This window comes from Camelina sativa, chromosome 5, assembly GCF_030686135.1.
Source record: "Camelina sativa cultivar CO46 ecotype springtype chromosome 5, ASM3068613v1".
NCBI lineage: Eukaryota > Viridiplantae > Streptophyta > Magnoliopsida > Brassicales > Brassicaceae > Camelina > Camelina sativa.
The window spans coordinates 40823702-40844368 of record NC_141884.1 but is presented as its reverse complement, the minus strand read 5'-3'; the positions used below and the strand labels follow the sequence as shown (position 1 = coordinate 40844368).

Here is a 20667-nt window from a genome sequence, read left to right as displayed (position 1 = left end):
GCTATTTGATTTGATAAATGATAAAGATTAAAAGCAATTATGTTGGATTTAGGTATAGCTTAGGGTCGTTTTATATTTATAGGCGTCGTCGTGTTATGACATAATTACAAGAAAAGAAAAAATAAAACATTGTGAACAGGAAGGTATCAGATGCAGCTTTGAAAACCACAATTCACGACTAGTATCATCAATTGTTGTAGCTATATTGAAGCATTTTATTTATTTATTTGTATGTTGATATATAATTGGTAGACATACATACTCTTTATTTGTTCATTGCAGTTCAACGAGGCTTAACATTTCTTTTCTTGCTGTATTGGATTTCCTGATTTGACAATATAAAACCGAATTTTGAGAAGTTTTGGAGTGAATATAGTTGATGCCAAACTTAATAAGCAAAACACGAATTTTGGATTTCACAAATTCGACCATGACAATTCCCAATCTCATTATTTTCGTTCAAAATGACTTCTACTAATTATATAACCAGATTAAAAGCAAAATCAGTAGAAGTCATTTTAAACGAAAATAATGAAAATAATCTTTTCAACATGAACCAAATGACTAGATTCCTTGTACATTAAAATCATTACAAAAACTTTGAAACAGTGCCATGTGAAAGGAAGAGTATTACTGAACCATATCCCACCATTATTCTAACATTCACACTCTATAATTTGCATGATTTTTACAATTCATCATTTACAAACCTCAACCAAAAAAAAAGTTGCATATAGAATTGAGTCAAGACTCATAATAATAACACATCCCCCAAAATATGGGATCTATGGCCATTTAGTGAACTCAAAGACCTTAAGAACGATATCAAAACCTGTTGGGATCTGCCAAATGAAAAGAAGAACATTCACTGTATTCAACGCTATGTGTAGACTCCTCGCCGTCTCGTTCCCTTTTTGCATCGCCGGCACCAATGCTGCCGCCGCAGCCCATAGCACCGTTATTCCTGCCACCACCACCGACCCATCAACTCAAAATTTCACCACTTTTATACACATACTAAACAAATATAAACGATACTATTGAAATGAAACAATATAACTAAAATCCAAAACTTAAACCACATCAAACCGAACACCAAAACCGGATTGCAACCTTTCTATGCATATTCCAAGATCATACAATTTTTTTCAGTACTATCAGTCACAGAATGTGAAAAAATATAAAAAAGAGAGATTTGGTTAAGGTACCTGCACCGGCATAAAGATGAGGACCGGGGAAGAGTTTACCGGTACGAAGATAAGTGTTAAGTCCACCAAAGACAGATTCCAAAACACCAAAGCCTAACAAAACAGAGCCAGCGTCAAAGTGTTTGTCTCTATAAGACCCTTTGACCAACTCTTTCCTCTCTTCCGTCAGCCGTTTGATCTGAAGCTCAGTCTCAGAAGGAGGAGACGAAGAAGAAGAATCAACGGCTGTGGATCCATCAGGAGAAACAGGAGTTGGTTTAAGCTGTTTCTTGAGATCACTAATCTCAGTCTGTATCGTGCGTACACGTCTCCATTGCCAACCTAAGTAACCAACCCATAGAGTGTACGCGAACAAACCTCCCATCACGATTGGGTGTATCAACGCAAATGATCTCCCTTCCAAAATCCCAAACTCTCCTCCAACTGCTGCCGCATCCTTTTTTAAAACCAGAGGGTTGCTTTTGTTATAATGTGAAACTACTACTACTGGGGAAAAAGATATTGAAACTTACCTGTGGATCGAGGAAGAAAGGCAATGCGATAACTGCGAGAGGGAGAGATGAAGATTTAAGGAGTTGGAGAGCGTCGGGACTCGAAGGTAGTTCTTGGATTTTGCATGGTTGTGATTTGGTGATTGGTTTGAGAGAGTTTAGGGTTTTAGGGTACTGGGAGCGAGGAGGAAGATGAAGTGCGGAGAGACAATGAAGTGTGGTCGCCATACTCTCTCTGTCTCTCTCTCTCGCGAACTTGAGACAAGAGAGATATTGCAAAAGAGCCAAGTAACAAGGACCGCAAAAACAAAACAGATAAGAGAACTCTGTGGACGCTCCACGTGTCAGAAAACTGGACACCACATCAATTTCACATGTTTTTGTAACAGTGTGTTGACAAATACTTACACAAAAATTACTTATATATAACGGGCCTACGAAAATTCAGTTGGGCTTTCTAATATTCTGGATGTTCTCTTTATTTTAAAACGAGATACATCATCCATCTGGGTAAATAAGGCCCATTATAAATTTTTGAATTTCCGAATTTAACCCTGATAGCATGTTGGGGGGTTTTTAAGTCAACCAAGAGACTCTGCTTTTTCTTCGCCGAGTGTCGTCGTCGTCGTCGTCGTCTAGGGTTTGCTTCTTCCAAGGTAAAAAAAAAATTCTCCGATGATTCTACTTGCTCTTATCGATCTACCTTCTCATCTCGACTATCTCTTTCTAATTTTCATGTTATTGTATCTTTCGTTAGGACTTTTGCGGATTTAGGGTGAAAAGATGAAGCCAGTGTTCGTCGGGAATTTCGAGTACGAAACTCGCCAGTCGGAATTGGAGAAATTGTTCGGAAAGTATGGGAGAGTCGACCGAGTTGACATGAAAACTGGTATAGTGTCTTCTAATTTCTGCGCCGGTGACTCTGATTCTAGGATTTGTTTTCAGGTTTAGTGTATACTTGTTATGAAGATTTAGTGTGCTAGGGGTTTTAATGGAGTAGAGGAGCCTTTGTATTGAGTGTTTATTTGGTCGCAGGAACATTTCTTCAAAAGGAACAAGAAATTGCCACTCTTCTTCTTCTTCTTCTACTTCTTCCTGCAATATACAATTTCTACGTTTTCATGCCTGCCTTTATCATGTTGTGCCTACCAATCTTGGATGATTCTTTGGAATTTGTCTTGTCTATACCAATCATCGATGACTTCAGATGGAAGTCTATTGAATCCATCATGCCTTTGCTCATGCCATTGGCCTTATCTGAACTCCTACACTCAGAATTGTTTTTGAAAATTGGTGTTTTTTGTCCTTTGTTATGCTACAAATCTTGATTTTTCTACTACATCATGGAACGACTCTACGTCTCATCATGTACAACCAGCCTTCATATATGCAGGTGTTGTATATCTATTTAGTTATTTTCTAGGGGGGGGAAACAAGATTTGCTCTTATTGGCTTATCTTTATAGCATTTGCAGGTTAATGGACTGGAGGATTGTCACTATTTGTGTTGCATTTTGTGATTCTTTGTGTTTTTTTTTTACTTTTGGTTGCAGGATTTGCTTTTGTGTACTTTGAGGATGAACGTGATGCTGAAGACGCAATTCGCAAGCTTGACAATTTTCCTTTTGGATATGAGAAACGCAGGTTATCAGTCGAGTGGGCAAAGGTATTCTTTTTTTAATGCTTTTGATTTGAAGCTTTCACTTTGTCTCATAGACTTTAAGGAATACTGCTTAAGTTTATTCCGGTTTTCTAGGGTGAACGTACCAGGTCTCGTGGTGATAGCAAGGCTGGTTTATATCAGAAGCCTAGGGCTACGAATACACTGTTTGTCATTAACTTTGATCCCATAAGAACAAAAGAGCACGACATTGAAAAGCACTTTGAGCCCTATGGTAAGGTCGTTAATGTGCGTATCAGACGCAACTTCTCATTCGTTCAGTTTGAAACACAAGAAGATGCCACAAAAGCCCTTGAAGCTACTAATAAAAGGTAATAACAACACTTTTCTCTTGTTACTTTTTTTTTTCTGCTAAACATCCAATATGTTTGCCTCACCCAAAAAACCCCCCTTTGCTCCTCAGCGAAATATTGGATAGGGTTGTTACTGTGGAGTATGCGAAGGGTGGTGATGAAAGAAATGATCGATATGGCGGTGGTCGTAGCCCGAGAAGATCTCGTAGTCCTGTGTACCGTAGGCGTCCAAGCCCTGATTATGGTAGGCGTCCAAGTCCAGATTATGGTCGTCCTCCTCGAAGCCCAGAGTACGACAGGTACAAAGGTCCAGCAGCTTATGAAAGACGCAGGAGTCCAGATTATGGACGTAGGAGTTCTGATTATGGTAGACAAAGGAGTCCTGGTTATGACCGTTACAGAAGGTAAAGTAAAATAACAATGGCTTTTGCTTCCTACTCTTTTTTACTCTACAACTCTCTCATTGATGTCCCTATAATGTTTTCTGATTGAACAGTCGCTCTCCAGTCCCAAGAGGAAGACCATGAAGAAGATGTACGACCAAGAATGTCTGTGACAGTTAGTAGAAGGGTAGATGTTGCTATGTCATGTTTTGAATTGCATGATACGAGTTTGAAAGTACTTTTTATGACTTATCATCTTTTGCTATGTGTGACTATTAATTAGTCCTTTAGAGTTGGAGATGTTATCAGAGATAGCCGAAAGCCTTGCTTGAATTTGATTGCGCTGACGATCTGGTTGATTAGTACTTGGTTCATGTACTAATTCTTTTGATTCGTCATTATTTTTCTAAATGGAGTGGCTTCTTTACTTGGCCTAACTACAGGACGTCAGAAAATAAATTAGTTTGATGTAACTTTAGTAATCCATTGTCATATGCATGCACATGGAAATACTTTGTTTGAACAATAATCGAACTTAAAGGGCAGCGTACACTACTACATCAGGTGGGAGATAACTGGGCCGAGTGGTCCAAAACTTTATGAGGAGTCCTTCAGTCACTGCGATGACGTTGTTTGTTGCACAGACAGATTATGTGAAATTTATGATTTTAAAAGCAAAAGGAAAAAAGCGATTGAGAATCGGTTTGTAGGTAATTCGTCTTTATAACTTTTCCATTAGTATAATGATATTGACTAATTTTTTTTTCTTATGAGATAAGTCCTTTTTATTCCTTCGATTTCTTTGGCCTGAAGATAACAACAGCTTTATTGTTTAATTTATATAAATGAAGTTGACTCCATGACATCGATCCGTTGCGTTATTGTTTTCTTCTTAAATTATTTTGTGAATAAAGCGACCATGCGCGCTGATAAATCTAGATTTCTTATAGACTAGGAGAATATCGCGTTTGATTTTATCTTGAATAATTAAATTGGTGAACAAAGAGAGTAATATCATTCAAATATAGTCCAGCAATTAAATAATCAAAAACACAACACACAAACTCCAATGAAAATTTCATGTTTGGTTGGCGGGCACTATAAAGTGGGCATCTACTTCCGCATTTCAAGCCAGCTACTAATCATCATGTGTTCATACTCAGTATTTACATAATTACATTTACTATTCAGTACGTACCATAGTTTATGTTTGTTTATTAAATAATAGACACTTTTTATTTGGAAACTTAATCAAATATTGTAAACTAACATCAATCGCATTCGTGAATTAAAAAAAAGAAGAAGGTAAAAGTGTAATATTTACTTCAAAGTATATGCCGATTGTATGTCGTTACCTAGCTAGATTGCATGACTTACGTTAATTGTGTATACTATATATACACTATTCGAATGAATCAACTGAAAGATTATTTTTTCCAACTGATTGGAAAGATTAATTAGCGGATTAGGTGAATGAACCGTGAAGGTATGGTTTAATTATTATTCTTACAGTATATTTATATATTAAAGAAAGGAAACAATAATGTCGAGTGGAATGTGACATTGCGGTAAATCGGGTAATAACGAGAATTCAAGGAAACCGTGCCGTCGTCTCCCGAATCTTAGTGGGTGTTTGCTTTATCAGATTTAATTAGTATTATATACAATACAAATGATGGATGATTAACTAATAGTATGACCAAATTTACAGATGTACATATACTACAAATTCTACAACTCTTAACGTGATTAATGTTACAAACGGCTTCTAGTTGGGGCAGGTTAACTTATACACTTAGACTTAAAATACTTCATTGTTGCCATGTAATAATTCCATGCTTGAACTTCTTATTTTGAAAACTTTATTGTAATCTCTTCACTTAACTTCAATAATTCTCAAAACTTTATGACTAGCCGTCATAGCCTTTGTACCTTTTATTTTATGCAATTTCAGTAATACTTGCTATATAAAATAAAATAGAACTTCTTAGTTTAAAATGATTAGAAAACTATCTTTTTAAAATCAAAAATAATTCTCGTTCCAGCTAGTATATTTTTGATTAAAAAGGAATGTTTACAAATTATAATGTAAATTTTCATAACAAATTATCTAGCTAGTTTGTACATATAATCATAGAAATTATTTTAACACCTTTCCAAGTAACTAAATATTCACATGAAAGAAGATAAACATTGCTACGTTCACGCACGGGCACAAAAGTCAAAAAGCTAAGGAGCTCTATAAGTATATTTATATTAGAGCATCTTTACTGGGGAATTCTCTCCCAGTTACTCTTATTTTTGGGGCTAAAAAAAATTAAAAACCCCAACATTCAGTCCATTAAGCAGAGAAACGTTACTACAGGAAGGAATTGAGGAACGGCATAAGTAACGCTATGTGGCATGTTTTGGTTGGTTGCAGGTTTAATTTAAAAAAAAATTTTTTTGTCATTTTCTTTTCTTTCTTTCGCTATCTTCTCTCTTCTCTCTTCTCTCTTCTCTCTTCTCTCTCTCGACGGAATCCCTAAAACTCATAGTGATTCACCTCAGCAGAATCCAATTCAGCAGTTCCAGGTTAAATTCAAGGAAATAGAAACTGGTTTCAAGACTTGGCTATCGAAACAATCAATACCAGTGGAAGCCGCCGTAGTCTCAACCATGAGCGGTGTCCAAGGAGCTTTCATTGGTGGTCTCATGGGAACACTTTCTCTCATGCTGGCGTTGACCTTCAAGCCATAGCTTCCACGAAACAAGCTCAGGTTTAATACACTCTCATATATTTATCCACATCTTTCAAAATAAGTTAATGTTGTAATTGAGGTATGAGTGAATTGAGATCTGTAATGAAACGGATTAGAGACAAAGAAGATATTGAATCTGCGTAAGTTTCAATTCCTGTGAGCTGCTTCATTCACTAATATTGTAATCTCTTTGTATTAGATGTCTTGATAAGTTTTTTTGTAATTTGGGATTAGTCTTAAGAGTTTAGTTATCATTAAGAAAAAAATATCGCAAAGCTTGGATTGAGATGCAGGGGATCGGCTTTTAGCTGCTCTGTCCTTGGTTGCACAACTTGGGGCAGAGCTTGCCACGACTTTAGTGATTGTTATCTCAAAGGTGTGTACTATATACCGTTGTTTACACAGGCAGTTTTATATGATGGTTGGTCTTGATATTGGCGAGCATGACTTAGTATTTTACGTGTTTCTCATAGTGGAGATAGAGGTAATTAGTACATAAGCTTAAACTTAGTATGATCACTCATTGCTTTTATGTATGTTAATGCATTGACATCATATAGGGGATTAATATTAGAGAGATGCTTACCGGTGCCAAAATAATGGATGAGGCTACTAGAACAACTTCAGTAAGTCTTACTTGTTGCAGCTTGTTTTAGAACTACCACTTCTTGTTTTGTTGAAGAAGAATTTTACTTGTTGCAGCTTGTTTTAGTAACCATGACTTATTCTATAGCTTATGAATTTCTTTTTTCTTTCAGTTCAAAAATAACCCTGCAGCTCTCTTAGCTATGTGTTGGTACTGGGCTTCAGATGGTGTTGGCTCCAAGTAGATAAGATTTAACGATCTTCCATCGACTTTTCACATCCAAACTATCTCCTGGTATAAGAAATTTGCAGATACATGGCATCCTCTTTGCTGAGAGTTGCAAGTGAGCATAGTTCGGTTGTGGCAGTTATCGGGAAAGGGCATATCAATGGAATCAAGAAGAATTGGAAGCAATCTATAACGGTTTGATGTTGTTTCAACCTCTGAATGAAGGAGCTTAATTTTATTTTGGATTGTGCTTTATTTTCGTTTCATATGGAAACTGCAGATGAATGATCTAATGGAGATACCGAGCGACAAGTCAGTCTTTATGGTAAAGAGGATAATATCATCAGTGGCAATGGTAGTTGCAGGGACAGCTATAGTTTCGGGTATACTTCTTGCAAGAAGAAGGTGAAGAAGATTGTGCTTGGTGAAGAGTTTTTTCTTCATTCTCCTCAGTGCCATACGAAGGAATGATACAAACTCAAAAATAACTTTTACTTTTGTACCTTTGATTGATGAAAATAATAGAGCTTTCTTTCTTTTGGGTTTTTTGAATTTCGAGTTTCTCATATCAATTGAAGTTTGTAAAATTTTATTGTTTTCTATTTTATGTAATAATAACAAATTAAATAATTGCTTTGTTATTTTAAATAATTAAAGTTTTATAATTAATAAACTCAAATTAAAAAATTATTGTTTAAATGCTTGAGCAACCTTCTTTGGGTTCTCTAATAATAGAGTGATTTTGCTTAAGTTCTTTTAGGATTGCTTTACTTAATTTATGATTATTTATATAATTAATTAATATGAGAGTAACTATAATGGGTTACTCTACATTATTTATATAATTAATTAATATGAGAGTAACTATAATGGGTTACTCTACTAATGATGGTCTTAGTGTCCCCAAAATGCGATGCTTTGGGATTTGATAATCATGACTATACGTGGATAATGATTCCGATCATCTTTATTTTTATCTGCATATATAATATGAACATCTATAAGTTTTAGGCTGAAAATGGTTTAATTTCTAATTAATTACTAATTGACAAAGAAAAGTAAAAATTATTGGCGAAAATAAAGAATACACATATTTTTCTATGGATCTTTTTATTTTCATATTTTGACAGATTTGGCACGTTTGATAAACTACATTAGTTTGTTAATTAAATACTATATTTTAATTTTAGTTGTAGGGATTTTATTTTAGTGTTTCCGTGCTGTTTTAAACATTAAGTGTGTTTAAATTAAGTAGAATAGTTATCTGAAATAACAAACTATAAATTTTTCTGAATAATTCACTAACAAATTAGTGTGCCTATTTGGAACTGTGTCACACTGTTGTATTACACCACCATATAATTTGTAATTCATCTGTAAGTTATCTAATTATGAAATCCGTCGGTATCAACATTAAACTATACTACCATAATTTTTGTTTCTGTCAGACTCCACTAATACCGTTTATAACCTGTGTAAAAACAATTCACTTCTTAACGGTGATAAGTAATATATTAGGTGTTACTCACAATGACAAGTGACAACATTGGATGGTAAATATATAAAAGTCTAAAAGCTGCAAATACAGAAAATGCTCAAAGGAGAAAATGTATAAAATTTTAGGTTTACACAATTTAAAATATAGATCGGAATATGTTTACACAAATACTTCTCGAAATTAAATAGAAGAAATGATGAATACAGATTTCACTGATTACACACGAAGCCCGTATTCACTTATTCTTCTACCCTACTCATATCCCTTGGCACTCCTCATGAACGTAGACCCTATATGATCGATCACTAAAAATATAAATTACCATCAACCCAATTATGAAATACTAAAACAAAAGGAAAAACCCCAGAAAAAAGGAATAAAAAGACAATCTGTAAACTAAGTTCTGACAACTTTAACTAAAGTACCCCATGTGAGAAAAACAAAAGATCATCAAAGTAAAAAAATATAATTAAAAAAGGAGGTAAAAAAGTGAAAAAGAGAAAGAAAGCTAATAAGTTCAAGATCTCTTTTTAACCTTTTTTTTTTCACCACGAAGATCCTCCTGTATTACTGAACATTCCACTCCAGTATGTATTATTACCATGACCCTTCTCTTGGGTTGTGCTTGAAAGCTCTTTCATGTCTGGAAAAGGGAACAAAGCCCTACTTGCTACATTCATATCATCATTATTATCTTGAGCTCTTTGGTTATTGTTGATGGTGTTATGCCCAATCCCTTGATGATGATCAATGGAGAATGAAAGGTTATTATTACTCTGTTTGTAATCAGGCATTGTTGGAAACCCTAAAGATGAGTAAAGGACTGAGTTCGAATCCATCATTTGACCAGGCAAGAACGTGTTCATGCCTCTTGAAGAGACTCCATTAGATCTTAGAAGCTCGAGAGCTGAGACAGGAGATGATGAAGCATAGATTGAGGATGAAGTATTGTTGTTCTCTAACTTGGGCATTTGAAGAAAATGAGACATACCATGATGATGATCTTGCATGACCGGGAAAGATAGCAAGCTGAGATCTTTTGACTTATTAGGGATCTGGCTTGAGAAAAGAATCGGTGGGTTTAGATCTGGAAGCTTAGGATTGGAAGGTGAAGCTAAATGTGTTGAGGATCTCTTGTTTTTTCTTGAGCTACCTCCGACAGGGACGTTCCGGAGAGAGCCACCTTCGGTCCAATACCTTCGACAACCTTTGCAGAAGTATCTTGGTTGCGTGAGACTGTAGTTGTTGTAATAACAGAACTTTGTGTTAGTTGAGTTGCATCTCGGACAGTTTACTTTCTCTTGTGGCCTCGCCTTTCTAGTTTCCATCGCCGTGGCCGTGCTGTTGTTATTTCCCCCGGAACCACCGTTGGATGCGGTGGCGTTTGGCCTTGTGTTAGTGGCGATGAATGTTGGCTGTTGCTGTGATGTGTTGTTGTTGGTGACGTTAGAAATCATTTGCTCCATTGGTTTTACGTTTATCATTTCTTGAAATCCCTAAAAATTAAGATAGACCTTAATTAATCACTAACCATGCCAAAACTATAGACCACAAGCAAAACGGAGTCTTGAATCTCGCCATGAGATCAAATGAACATAAATATACATATATATATATATATATACTAGGTTTTAAAAAGGTAAAATAATTGGTACGTTAGAAAAAGAAAAGATAATTCAAGAAAAGGAGACTAATTAAATTACAATTTAAGAAAAAATTGTTATGACCAGAGCACCAAGAACAAAAGGTAACTAACAAATCATACCTTTTTATCCATAAGTTATCAGAATTTATAAAATTAATCACATGAAAAGGTGAACTTATAAAGAACAAAAGTCCTTTAACTCCATTCGAGAACTTGGGAAATTTTCAAACGGAAACTTCCCCATGCATTTTTCATATGTAAAAGTCCAAATTAAAACCCATCATATATAGACATGATCTAGATATAAGACTGTGTATATATAAACCACAAGATGCATCATAACAAAAACTTGCTTCATACATATACATGCATACACAAACATGTATATGGGAGTAGAGATATAATGAAAGAGAGAGAGATAGAGAGAGAGAGAAGTAAGAGTTAGAGAGAAGAAACAAACGGATATAACAATTACGAGAGATCCTTTTTACGTACCTGCGTCCACTTCGTAGCATCCATGAGCTTCGACAAAGAGAAAGGCAGAGAGAGAGAGAGAAAAGAGAAACTAAAGAGCTAGTAAAGAACAAAGAGAGAATGTTTTTGGAGATAGTTTTTCTTTTGGACTTTTGCTTTTTTTGGGACGATATGACTCTCTATGCGTTAGCTTTCACTTTATGGATGATGAAAGAAAGCAGCCAAGATGAAGAAGAAGAAGAAGAAGAAGAAGAAGAAGAGAAGAAACCTGCAAAATTGAAATATAATAATAATTTACATGAAAAAAGCAAAAGGAGGGTTTGTTGTTTTTGACTAGTGATAATAATGTCTCATGGCCTCCCTCTCTGGTTCTTTTCTGGTCCCTCTTTTATATATTTTTAAAGGAAAAATAATATCTGGCTAAAATATTGATTGCTCTATTTAACGAATTGGTTGTCTCAATATATAGACTAGTGATTTTATCTTCTTCAGTATAGAGTAATTATTACAGTGTTATACGCATCGTGATCGTGGTGTTTAAAATTTGTTTGAATCACTTGTCATCATTTCATGATTTGCGACTGAATTCTGTCACTAAACCAATGTGTAAATTATGTTTTCAAAGATGATACGGTAATATACAGATGACTATATTATTTTATGCATGTTGATTTATTTTCATATCATAATAATACAAAATGTGAGTGGAATTATGAGTTGTATACTATTCCCGCCCACCCATTTTGTAATTAATATTATATGTTGGGTTACGATCCGTCAATATATATTATTACCTTGGCAATTTCAAGATCCTTATATAGATCTCATAATTCCGTATATTAGGTTACGAAATTCGGTGGCGAACTTGAAATTCTAATTACTGATTAATTTATGATAAAGTTGTGACTTAATTATATGGTCGATAAAATATATGATTTTTTAAAATTTCTAACTTTATATAAAGTACAATATATATGTTGACTGTATTTACAGGAATATAGAGTATTCTTCCGACGCAAATAATGCTTTATCTTATTTTAATTATGTTGTTTCGACGAAGAAAAAGGTACACCAAAATTTCACCCTTTATTTGAATTGTGATCTGCTTTTTTTTTTTTTTCGTTTAAGGACCACTATACATTACACCACACATGGCTTCATAAAGTTAATATGAATTTATTCTTAAATCGGCAAAGCTACACAACAAATGTCGCGTTAATCAGATAACTAAAATAAAAACTTTGTAAAAGCACATAAACTGAAAATCGAGGCCAATTATAAGAAACCAAAGAAACTTTTCAAACAAACAATACTGCACGACTTATTTTATCTTACATATATAGCTTTTCGTTTATAAATGGTAATCATCCTTACGATATTAAAATCACGTGTTATTAAAACGTTAATTACCCAACGTGCAACTTCCTTTACGTACTAAGAATGATTAAAATCACATTCATGTAATCAGATGACCATTTTGGAATTTAATTAAGCAGTACCAGTTACTTAAGCATACAAATATTAGCCGGTACTTACATTCACATCGATACAATTCTAGAATTTTTGGGTCTAACACTTAACAAAAGAAAGTAAAACGGTTATTTATGTATATATTCAAAAGATGAGGGGTTGGAAAAGAATTAGGATGAGGACCGACAGGAAGCGACAAAAAGGATGATGGTGGAACCCAGTTTTGGGGCGTGATTAGCTTTTTTGAAATCTAAGAGACTGTTGTTTTTTTTTAAGATGTTGACAACTGTCTTTTCCTACCCCAATCTATCATCTCCACTTCTCGTGTCGTTTTGTTATTCTAGCTTTACCTTGTCTGCCGTTTTATTCAGTCTTGAACGACCTACCACGGTCCACGTGTTCTACCAAATCGTTCACCTAGAAGAAGCTTCCGTTTATCAATTATCCGGCCTTTTCTAATATATGGCCCATTAATTCAATTGGGCTTAACAACATAATTTTTGGTCAAGAATTCCACCAACTAAATTAGATTTGGTATAAAGGAATCAACGAATTTGAACCGGTTAAACCTCCAACAGGGAACAGCTTCATCAAACAAACAAACAATTCACTCAACTTTTTGTTTTTAAAAACTGACAAAATGTGTATGTACACGAATGAAAACACAAACAGTTAGTTTGAAAATTTTAGCCATCAGATTTCCAAATAGCTCTTTTATACAAAAGAAATAATTTGTAGGACCATTTGATCTAATGATTATCGCATATGGAAGTAAGATCGCATCCTAGCCACTAATTTCTCCATTATATATGCCCCACATTACCTTTTTAGCAACATCCTATCTTCCATGTGAGATATATTATAATTAAAATTTTATACAATTGAATCCAGCTCCGATCACCATAGAATAGAAGTAAATTCGTTTTATTCGATAACTACATTATGATTACATTAAGCCCAGAAAAGCCCATAACTCGATAGTATTTGTTACAAGTATATAAAGACGACGTACTGTATTAATATTATTAACCACTGGTAATTTATAAAAAAGTAAAACACGTCTCTCAAAACTCAAAAGCAATATTTTTGTAGCTTATTGTTCTTCCATGGAACTTCCTGCAAAACAAACAACACATATGGAATCTATGGTTTCTTCTGAGGCAAGACAAGGCAACATTTTAAGGCATTAGAGTGAATGAAATATATATACAAGGTTATTTTACCCAGAAGTAACAACTAGTGACGTAAGAGAAACAGTGGAGACCTCCTTTTCTTGTGTACGTCTTCATATCATCTTCATCTTCATCGTCTGATTGATAGACAAATCTACTCTTTCCACGTTCACCATCTCTCTCTTTATTCCACCGGAACCACCGTTTCCACCCCGCGAGACGGCGACGATGTTTCTCAGTCAGGTGCATTTTGGTAAAGTCACCAGGAAGGAGCATTCTCGGAGGCAGATCAAGACACTTGGAGTAAGAAGGATGACGAATACGGTGTTTAGGCTTGCCAGGTTCTTCTTCCCATGAGAAAGGAACCGAAGCTCGAGAGAATGAGACATCATCAGGGTTCGGAGACGACGAAGACAAGTGTGATGACGACGCTGGTGATACGTGTTTTTTTACTAATGGTGATGACATGTACTGTAGCCTTCTCGATTTCGCGGCTAAGATATGTTGAAGTTTCGATGTGATCATCGCCTCCTTATTCTCTTCGTCAATCCCCATATCGTCGTTCTTGTTTTCTGCTTTATGATTCGTAAGAAGAATTAAAAAGAAGACAAAGGATTAAATGTATGTAATTGTCATTGAACATCCAACGCTCGATATTTTAGTATTTGTCGACTAGACTACTATACAACCATTACTCGAACTGAAAGTCAAACCGTAGCCTTGTTGTTGAGGAACATTAGTCAGAATAAATTCGCATATAGAGTATGGTATATAATACAACTACAACTACAACACCTTATTTAATTTTGTTTTCTGTCACCTATTAGTTTTTAAATGTGTAACGATTATAAGTTTTGTTTGATTGTATGTTAAGGGAATATAATAGTTGTATCTCGTATAATATTATTTGAATACGAGTGTTTTTTTTACATGTTTTATTTTGACTGAATTTTTTTTCCTCAATTAAGTAGAAATGTTTTGTATACGTACGCTAGCTCCAAGGTTTTATTGTTCTGTGCAAGTAAAACAGTTGCTCCATAGTCTACAACAGTCTACAGTAGTACATAACCACCATACCAACACTTTAAGTTTGACAAATTTGTATTGGTTTTTTTTCTTCATAAGTCTATAATCTAAATTAAACCAAGATATAGACAATTATCAACCAAAGTATTTATTAAATTATACTTCATTTATGGTTTTAATCAAACTAAAAATAAAATTTATTTCTTTCGAAATCTGAATTTTGTTAAAGAAAAATCCGCTGCAATTATAATAAGGTTGGAAATTTAAAGTTAGAGCAAAGGAAGAACTTGATAGAGAACGACATGGTGCTTCCTCATATGAACATTACATTAAATTTAAAGTTTAGTTTATTATATTTTTCTATAATCGATTTCCACGCTTTCAGAGAGTTCATATTTTTCTAATGTCTATATGTTTATTTTTTTAACCTTAATTATTTGATTATTAGAATCTTCGAACCCATAACTAATTTGATGTACATACTTGGTTTTGAAAAATTGAATGGTTATGGAACACAACAAAGTACATAAAGATGTGAACCGACCCATCAACCACTGTCCCAAAACCGAAATATTTAAAATCGCCAACCTAAAAAATTGACATGAAAAAAAAAAGAGACTTTTTATATACACAGACTGAGTCTCTATGGAACCTTAAGTACTAAAACGACGTCGCCGGATTAAACCTTAATTAACAGCTAAACCCTCACCACCCTACTTCGATGATTATTACATCATTCTTCATTCTCTAACGACGAAGAAAGCTTCCGTTTTGTTGTCATCTTCTTAACTTCATCGCTGGAATATATAAATATCTTCTTGGCCATCTTGCAAAACTCACTGCACAATTTCACAGACACAAACAGAACCATTATACATCGTAAGTTAACAGAGAAAGGGATTTAAGCTAATCACATGTTAAACCAGTTCCGGTTTAGTTCACATTAGTTGATTTGAGGAGCTACTAAACAAGGAAACTGGTTTACTTACTTCCATGGATCATCTCCAGCAAGCATCATATCTCCTTCATCATCTGTGAAGACAACGACCCATTTGTCTCGAGGACGAAGTTGTCCTTGAATCTCAAACATCCTCTCAAGCTCCTTTATCAATTCATCGTATGACTTCAACAGTGTTAAATCAACCGCACGGCCAACCGCAATCCCTTGCATTTGCACCTTTCCAATTCATAGAAATCAGATTTTCAAAACATTGTTTGGTATTCTATTATGAGGTTTTGAAATGATAAAGATGATTACTTTAGTTCGACTTCTGGATGTTTGCTGCTTCTTCTGCTCGTTCATTGAGGTTGGAGTGATGGGTTCTTGACACTTGGCAGCTCCACAAGTATCGTTTGGTTGTTTGTCTGGAAAGATCGGAGCAGTGGGATTGCTTGTGAGATCAAATCCAAACAACCTATAGCAACCATTCGTTGGAGGAGGAGTCTCGGCTATGAGGCTGTTGTTTGAGGAGTATCCACCTGAACTTCTCTCAAGTGATGGATCTTGGAACAGTTTAAGGGATGTATTGGCGGGATCTTGGCTCTGAGGGAAGCTGTACAAGAAACTAGGTGGAGCTGGTGTTGTAACCGATGGCTCCATGGGTCTTGACCTCTTGCATTTCGATTGTGGTTGTGGTTGTTGAGCAGGGGTTGAAATTGGGGATGTTGGCAAGAAAGGCTCTATCTCCCATGGTGACACTTTGTCTGGTCTCTGAACTGTTGTTGGCTCATCCCATTGGACCTAAGAAAGAGGGAGACAGAACGTTATATAAAAGATCATGTAAATAAGTAAACAGGTTAACTTTCAACATGGAATGGTTAATGAACCTGCAATGACCTCCATTTAGAAGCTGGCCACTCTGAAGATAGATCACCAGTTCCCACAATCGTACCTGTAAATCTGAAGACGCTCCAGATTTCAGAATCAGAGAACACTGTAAAAGAATGATCAGAGGAAATGAATACTCACATTCTCTCAGGAGACTCTTCTCCTTCAAATCTCATTCTGAATCGTGTACCAAGAGAAAAGCCATGCTTTATAGCTTCCATATACTTGTTCACACCAACTATGAATTGGCTTATCCTGCAAAGACATAAAACTTTTCTTCAACCTAACGACTCCTAAACAAATCTGTGTGAATAAAGCAAAATGATCGAAGTTAATAATATACCTAGGCTTGTAAAACACAACAAACATTGTTTTTGAACCCACGGCATGAGAAGCTGTAGCAAGAACTCCCAAATGCATGCTCTGACTTGAGATAACCGAAGTAGGCATCGTGCTTTGATGTCGAGCTAATCGCCTCACTCCAACACGTAAATCTCCATTCTCACCCCTAAAAGCACAAAGGCATTATCTTAAATTCATGAACCTAAAACACGACCAGTGAAGTTTCAGTCTCAGTTTCAGTTCAGAAGTACCTCAAGAACACAAAAGCATCTCCAGCTACAAGTCTTTTCGAGGATACAAATGTACTCCAACCCGTTGTAAGCAAATGTCTCCTAGGTTGTCCTAAACCCCCAAACAACCCTCATGACTCAGTTAGTCCAAAGAACAGAAAAAATACACAAGATTAGTGTGAATACCTCTGAAAATATGCTTAAACCTCCACTCAAAGCCATGAAGATCTCTAGTCACAAGTTCTTGAGTAGGAGTAGCTTGTGTCATATCCTAAAGAGTGTAAATTGGAGTGAGAAATCAAACCACAGAATCTTTAATTGAGAAGACTTTTTATAAGCAAGAATAATATTTTACCAAGGCAGGCAAGCATTCAGTGGCGTGTTTACGAAGAACAGAGAATCCACCATGAGTGCTTGTATCTGAAGCCGTTAAAATCTTAACAAACGAATGGAACATTTGCTTAGCTGGTTCAACCAAAGGTGGATCAAGACTTGTGGGTTCAATTTGCTGCATATTAACACAACAAACTGAGTCAATCAATACTAATCCCACCAACAACAAAAAAAAGTAAAAATTGTTCCTTTTTGTTCCTTACATGTTCCTCTGGTTTTAATGTGATCTGAGCGTAAACTTCATCAGTCTCATGCTCCGCCTTTAATGTGACATTAAGAACTCGACAAAGTATCTTTGGAGGAAGATTAAATTTAGGTATTTCTTCTGATTTGATTCCCTGATTAGTTGAAGCCACAAGCTGCAAAAACAAAAAAAAACCCAGAATTTAGATGTAAAAAAAGAGATGAAATTTTTTTGGGGGGGTGAGGTAATTACTTGTTCCATGTGACCCTGAGGGAAGTAGAAAACTCGTTCTTCAGCACGAGGAACTTCAACTAATGGACCTGCACAAGCTTTCCATAGCTCTGTGTATAGTTGATCCTGATAAGACCCTAACATCAAACAAACAAACCCTTACAGTCACATTTCCGCGGCAAAAACTATTAACAAACCCAACAAAAAAAAATGTAAACTTTGAAGCTTAAAGATAAGAAAGTAGGATTTTTTTTCTTTCTCGTTTCCCAAGAAAAATTGAAACTTTTACGAACAAACCCCCAAAACAGAGTCACCGTTAAAACTCAAAAAGGAAAAAAAATTGGAACTTTATCCTTGTTTCAGTTAATTTCCTCAAGTATCTGCCTCTTACTTACTTGACAAAGAAGTTCTGAAATCATCATCACCTTCAACACTCGCCATTGAAGAAGAACCCCAGATGAGAGAGCAGTAGAAGAAGAAGAAGAAAAAACCCTTGAGGCACGCAGTAAACACTAGTCTTTTAACTAAAACCCCCCCATGAAAGAAACACGAGAGAGAAGAAAGAACAGACCCATCAATGGAGCAACACCAAAACAAAAAACAAAAAAGCAAAACTTTATTTGCTTTATAAAACAAAGGACACACAACACAACGGACGGTTATGTCCGTATTGATTGAGAGAGGAACGTAATTATTCACTCTCTCCTTCCGCCACGAAACCGATCTCTCTTTCTCTCTCTTTTATTTTTTTGTCTTCTCCTCTTCTCTCTCAGATTCCGTGTTGTTTTGCCTCAACAATCACAAACTTCTCGCCGTTTTTTTTCGTTTTTTTTGCTTACTTCTTCTTCTCCATACCTAACCTCGATCTGCAGCAAACCAAAGCTGCTTCCTTTTTTGAAGAAGTCTCACGGTATCATGCACAATACATATATATATTCACACTCTTCTCTCTCTCTATATATATATATATAAAAAGATACTAGTTCTCTCTCTTTAGTTCAGATCCTTGAGACCTGTCATTTCTCACCCTACAGTAACTTCAGTTGAATCTCCCTATTTTTCTAAATTTATTACCTTTTTATTTTAATTTTTATTTATCATGTCGCCGCTTAAAAGGAAACTCGATTTTGTTACCAAAAACAAAAATTTAATGTATTCAAGGCAAACGAATCGTTATCAGTTGATCTTCAAATTTAATTTAACCATAATTAACTATATTTTAAATTTTTACTTTTTTAAGTTTTCTAAAAGAACGTACGGTGCATTAAAAACGGAGAGGGCCAATCTCAGCCGTCCGATAATGACGATTGTGTAATGTAATTAAATAAGCCTACTACTATACTACCTACACGAGAGCGCGTGAAGCACAAAGCCTTTATGTATGTATAAACTAAGACCGTTGCCGTTGAGACTTGACGGTGCCGTTAACCCACATCGTCTATTTTTTTCTTCGTATGTCTGGATCGTGGCAGGCAAACGTGTCGGCTTCTCTATTGTACACCAGCCAGATTTTTTTTTTTTTGGATTTTTTTTGTTAATAATATAGGAAAGGAGTCATAATATTACACAATGTGCCATTGATGGTAATTAGGAGAGAGGACCCCACAGCAATGGCTAGACCCACACTCGCACAAGGCCACACAGGCCACAGCCATGACTTCTCTTTATGGGACGAGCGTCTTGGGAGCCGTGTTAGTTATGTTAGCACGTGCCCTCAGAGTCAAGCCCCAAGCGCGTGTTCATTCATCTTTCTTTTCTCTTTTTTCTTTCTTCTTCTTCACGCCCTTTATATAAAGCTCTCACAGTAAATTAAAATCCCGAAACTATATGAAAACAATAAAAAAATATGCTTACATGATAATTGTGTAACGTTAAATAAAAATTAACCGGGGAATAACTAATGAGAGATATGAGTAGAGGACACGCGCGGTTAAAATGAGAGTGGAGGAAAAGAGTGAGAAGAAAAAAAAAAAAGAAGAGAAGCCATGCCGAAGTGTCGAGAAAGTGGTCCCTACATACGGACACGTCAGAGTTAGAGAAATTGCCACGCTGTTATGTCGTATTCATGACTGACACGTGTCTAATGCTGACTTGTCCTACCCAATTTTTCTTCATTTACAGACGCGAAAAGAATCACAAAAGTATTATTGAGTTTTGATTTAGTGTATTTCTTCTATATATGTCATACCACTCAAAATTATAGTGTAGAGTTTCTCTAGCTAAAATAAATAACACAAGGCATTACGAAATACTAGTGTATTTTGCATCACGAAACACTAGCTATTACAATATATTTATTACGCATCGTTGATTAAAAATATGCGAACGCGTTACAAACCCAAAAACTAGATACTGTTATTGATCGGATTAGTATTAGTCTCACTTCACATAAACTAGTTTTAACATAAACCATTGTTTAATCTTGAGGAGGGTAAAGTACTTATCAATTGATTCAATTCTATCTATCTAAATAACTTTTTCTTAAACAGTGCAAAACGACTGTACGGACGACTCCTTTGCAAAGCAGAGAGGAGAGGTTTGAAATAAGAATCGAATTTAATCAC

The 20667-nt window shown here is 35.4% G+C and overlaps 5 protein-coding genes and 1 long non-coding RNA gene across 13 annotated transcripts; 2 read left to right on the top strand and 4 right to left on the bottom strand.

Moving 5' to 3' along the window:
- Window positions 1-543: 543 nt before the first annotated feature.
- LOC104788492 (uncharacterized) lies at window positions 544-2069 on the bottom strand. Its single transcript, XM_010514263.3, has 3 exons — window positions 1721-2069; window positions 1209-1644; window positions 544-964 (listed from the first exon to the last, which is right to left on the bottom strand). Exons 1-3 carry the CDS (start codon window positions 1925-1927, stop codon window positions 786-788), a joined length of 822 nt encoding a protein of 273 aa, XP_010512565.1. The 5' UTR covers window positions 1928-2069; the 3' UTR covers window positions 544-785.
- A 146-nt stretch (window positions 2070-2215) lies between these two features.
- Window positions 2216-4492, top strand: LOC104788491 (serine/arginine-rich splicing factor RS31). The gene is made up of 6 exons (XM_010514262.3): window positions 2216-2355; window positions 2457-2588; window positions 3252-3364; window positions 3455-3690; window positions 3783-4076; window positions 4169-4492. The coding sequence occupies exons 2-6, from the start codon at window positions 2483-2485 to the stop codon at window positions 4197-4199; spliced, it is 780 nt and encodes a 259-aa protein (XP_010512564.1). The 5' UTR covers window positions 2216-2355; window positions 2457-2482; the 3' UTR covers window positions 4200-4492.
- Window positions 4493-6383: 1891 nt separating this feature from the next.
- LOC104788490 (uncharacterized) lies at window positions 6384-7993 on the top strand. Of its 3 annotated transcripts, XR_015558062.1 has the most exons (6): window positions 6384-6814; window positions 7202-7280; window positions 7357-7422; window positions 7555-7676; window positions 7750-7805; window positions 7891-7993. It is a non-coding gene; the product is annotated as an uncharacterized LOC104788490 (long non-coding RNA). The 3 variants fall into 3 exon arrangements; XR_015558064.1 differs by lacking the exon at window positions 7202-7280 and having other exon boundaries at window positions 6476-6814; XR_015558063.1 differs by lacking the exon at window positions 7202-7280 and having other exon boundaries at window positions 6530-7172.
- Window positions 7994-9202: 1209 nt separating this feature from the next.
- On the bottom strand, window positions 9203-11828 carry LOC104788489 (dof zinc finger protein DOF3.7-like). 6 transcript variants are annotated; one of them, XM_087452260.1, is made up of 4 exons: window positions 11249-11589; window positions 10100-10604; window positions 9644-10015; window positions 9203-9398 (listed from the first exon to the last, which is right to left on the bottom strand). In XM_087452260.1, exons 1-3 carry the CDS (start codon window positions 11270-11272, stop codon window positions 9654-9656), a joined length of 891 nt encoding a protein of 296 aa, XP_087308386.1. In that variant the 5' UTR covers window positions 11273-11589; the 3' UTR covers window positions 9203-9398; window positions 9644-9653. The 6 variants fall into 6 exon arrangements, with proteins under 6 accessions (XP_087308386.1, XP_010512563.1, XP_010512559.1 ...); XM_010514261.3 differs by having other exon boundaries at window positions 9203-10015; window positions 11249-11828; XM_010514257.3 differs by having other exon boundaries at window positions 9644-10604; window positions 11249-11591.
- Window positions 11829-13600: 1772 nt separating this feature from the next.
- On the bottom strand, window positions 13601-14451 carry LOC104788488 (uncharacterized). Its single transcript, XM_010514255.3, has 2 exons — window positions 13921-14451; window positions 13601-13813 (listed from the first exon to the last, which is right to left on the bottom strand). The coding sequence occupies exons 1-2, from the start codon at window positions 14422-14424 to the stop codon at window positions 13769-13771; spliced, it is 549 nt and encodes a 182-aa protein (XP_010512557.2). The 5' UTR covers window positions 14425-14451; the 3' UTR covers window positions 13601-13768.
- A 931-nt stretch (window positions 14452-15382) lies between these two features.
- On the bottom strand, window positions 15383-19188 carry LOC104788487 (auxin response factor 18). Its single transcript, XM_010514254.3, has 12 exons — window positions 18499-19188; window positions 18125-18240; window positions 17892-18047; window positions 17651-17803; window positions 17482-17566; window positions 17317-17407; window positions 17067-17231; window positions 16865-16978; window positions 16723-16795; window positions 16154-16636; window positions 15885-16072; window positions 15383-15734 (listed from the first exon to the last, which is right to left on the bottom strand). Exons 1-12 carry the CDS (start codon window positions 18542-18544, stop codon window positions 15629-15631), a joined length of 1776 nt encoding a protein of 591 aa, XP_010512556.1. The 5' UTR covers window positions 18545-19188; the 3' UTR covers window positions 15383-15628.
- Between the last annotated feature and the right edge of the window lie 1479 nt (window positions 19189-20667).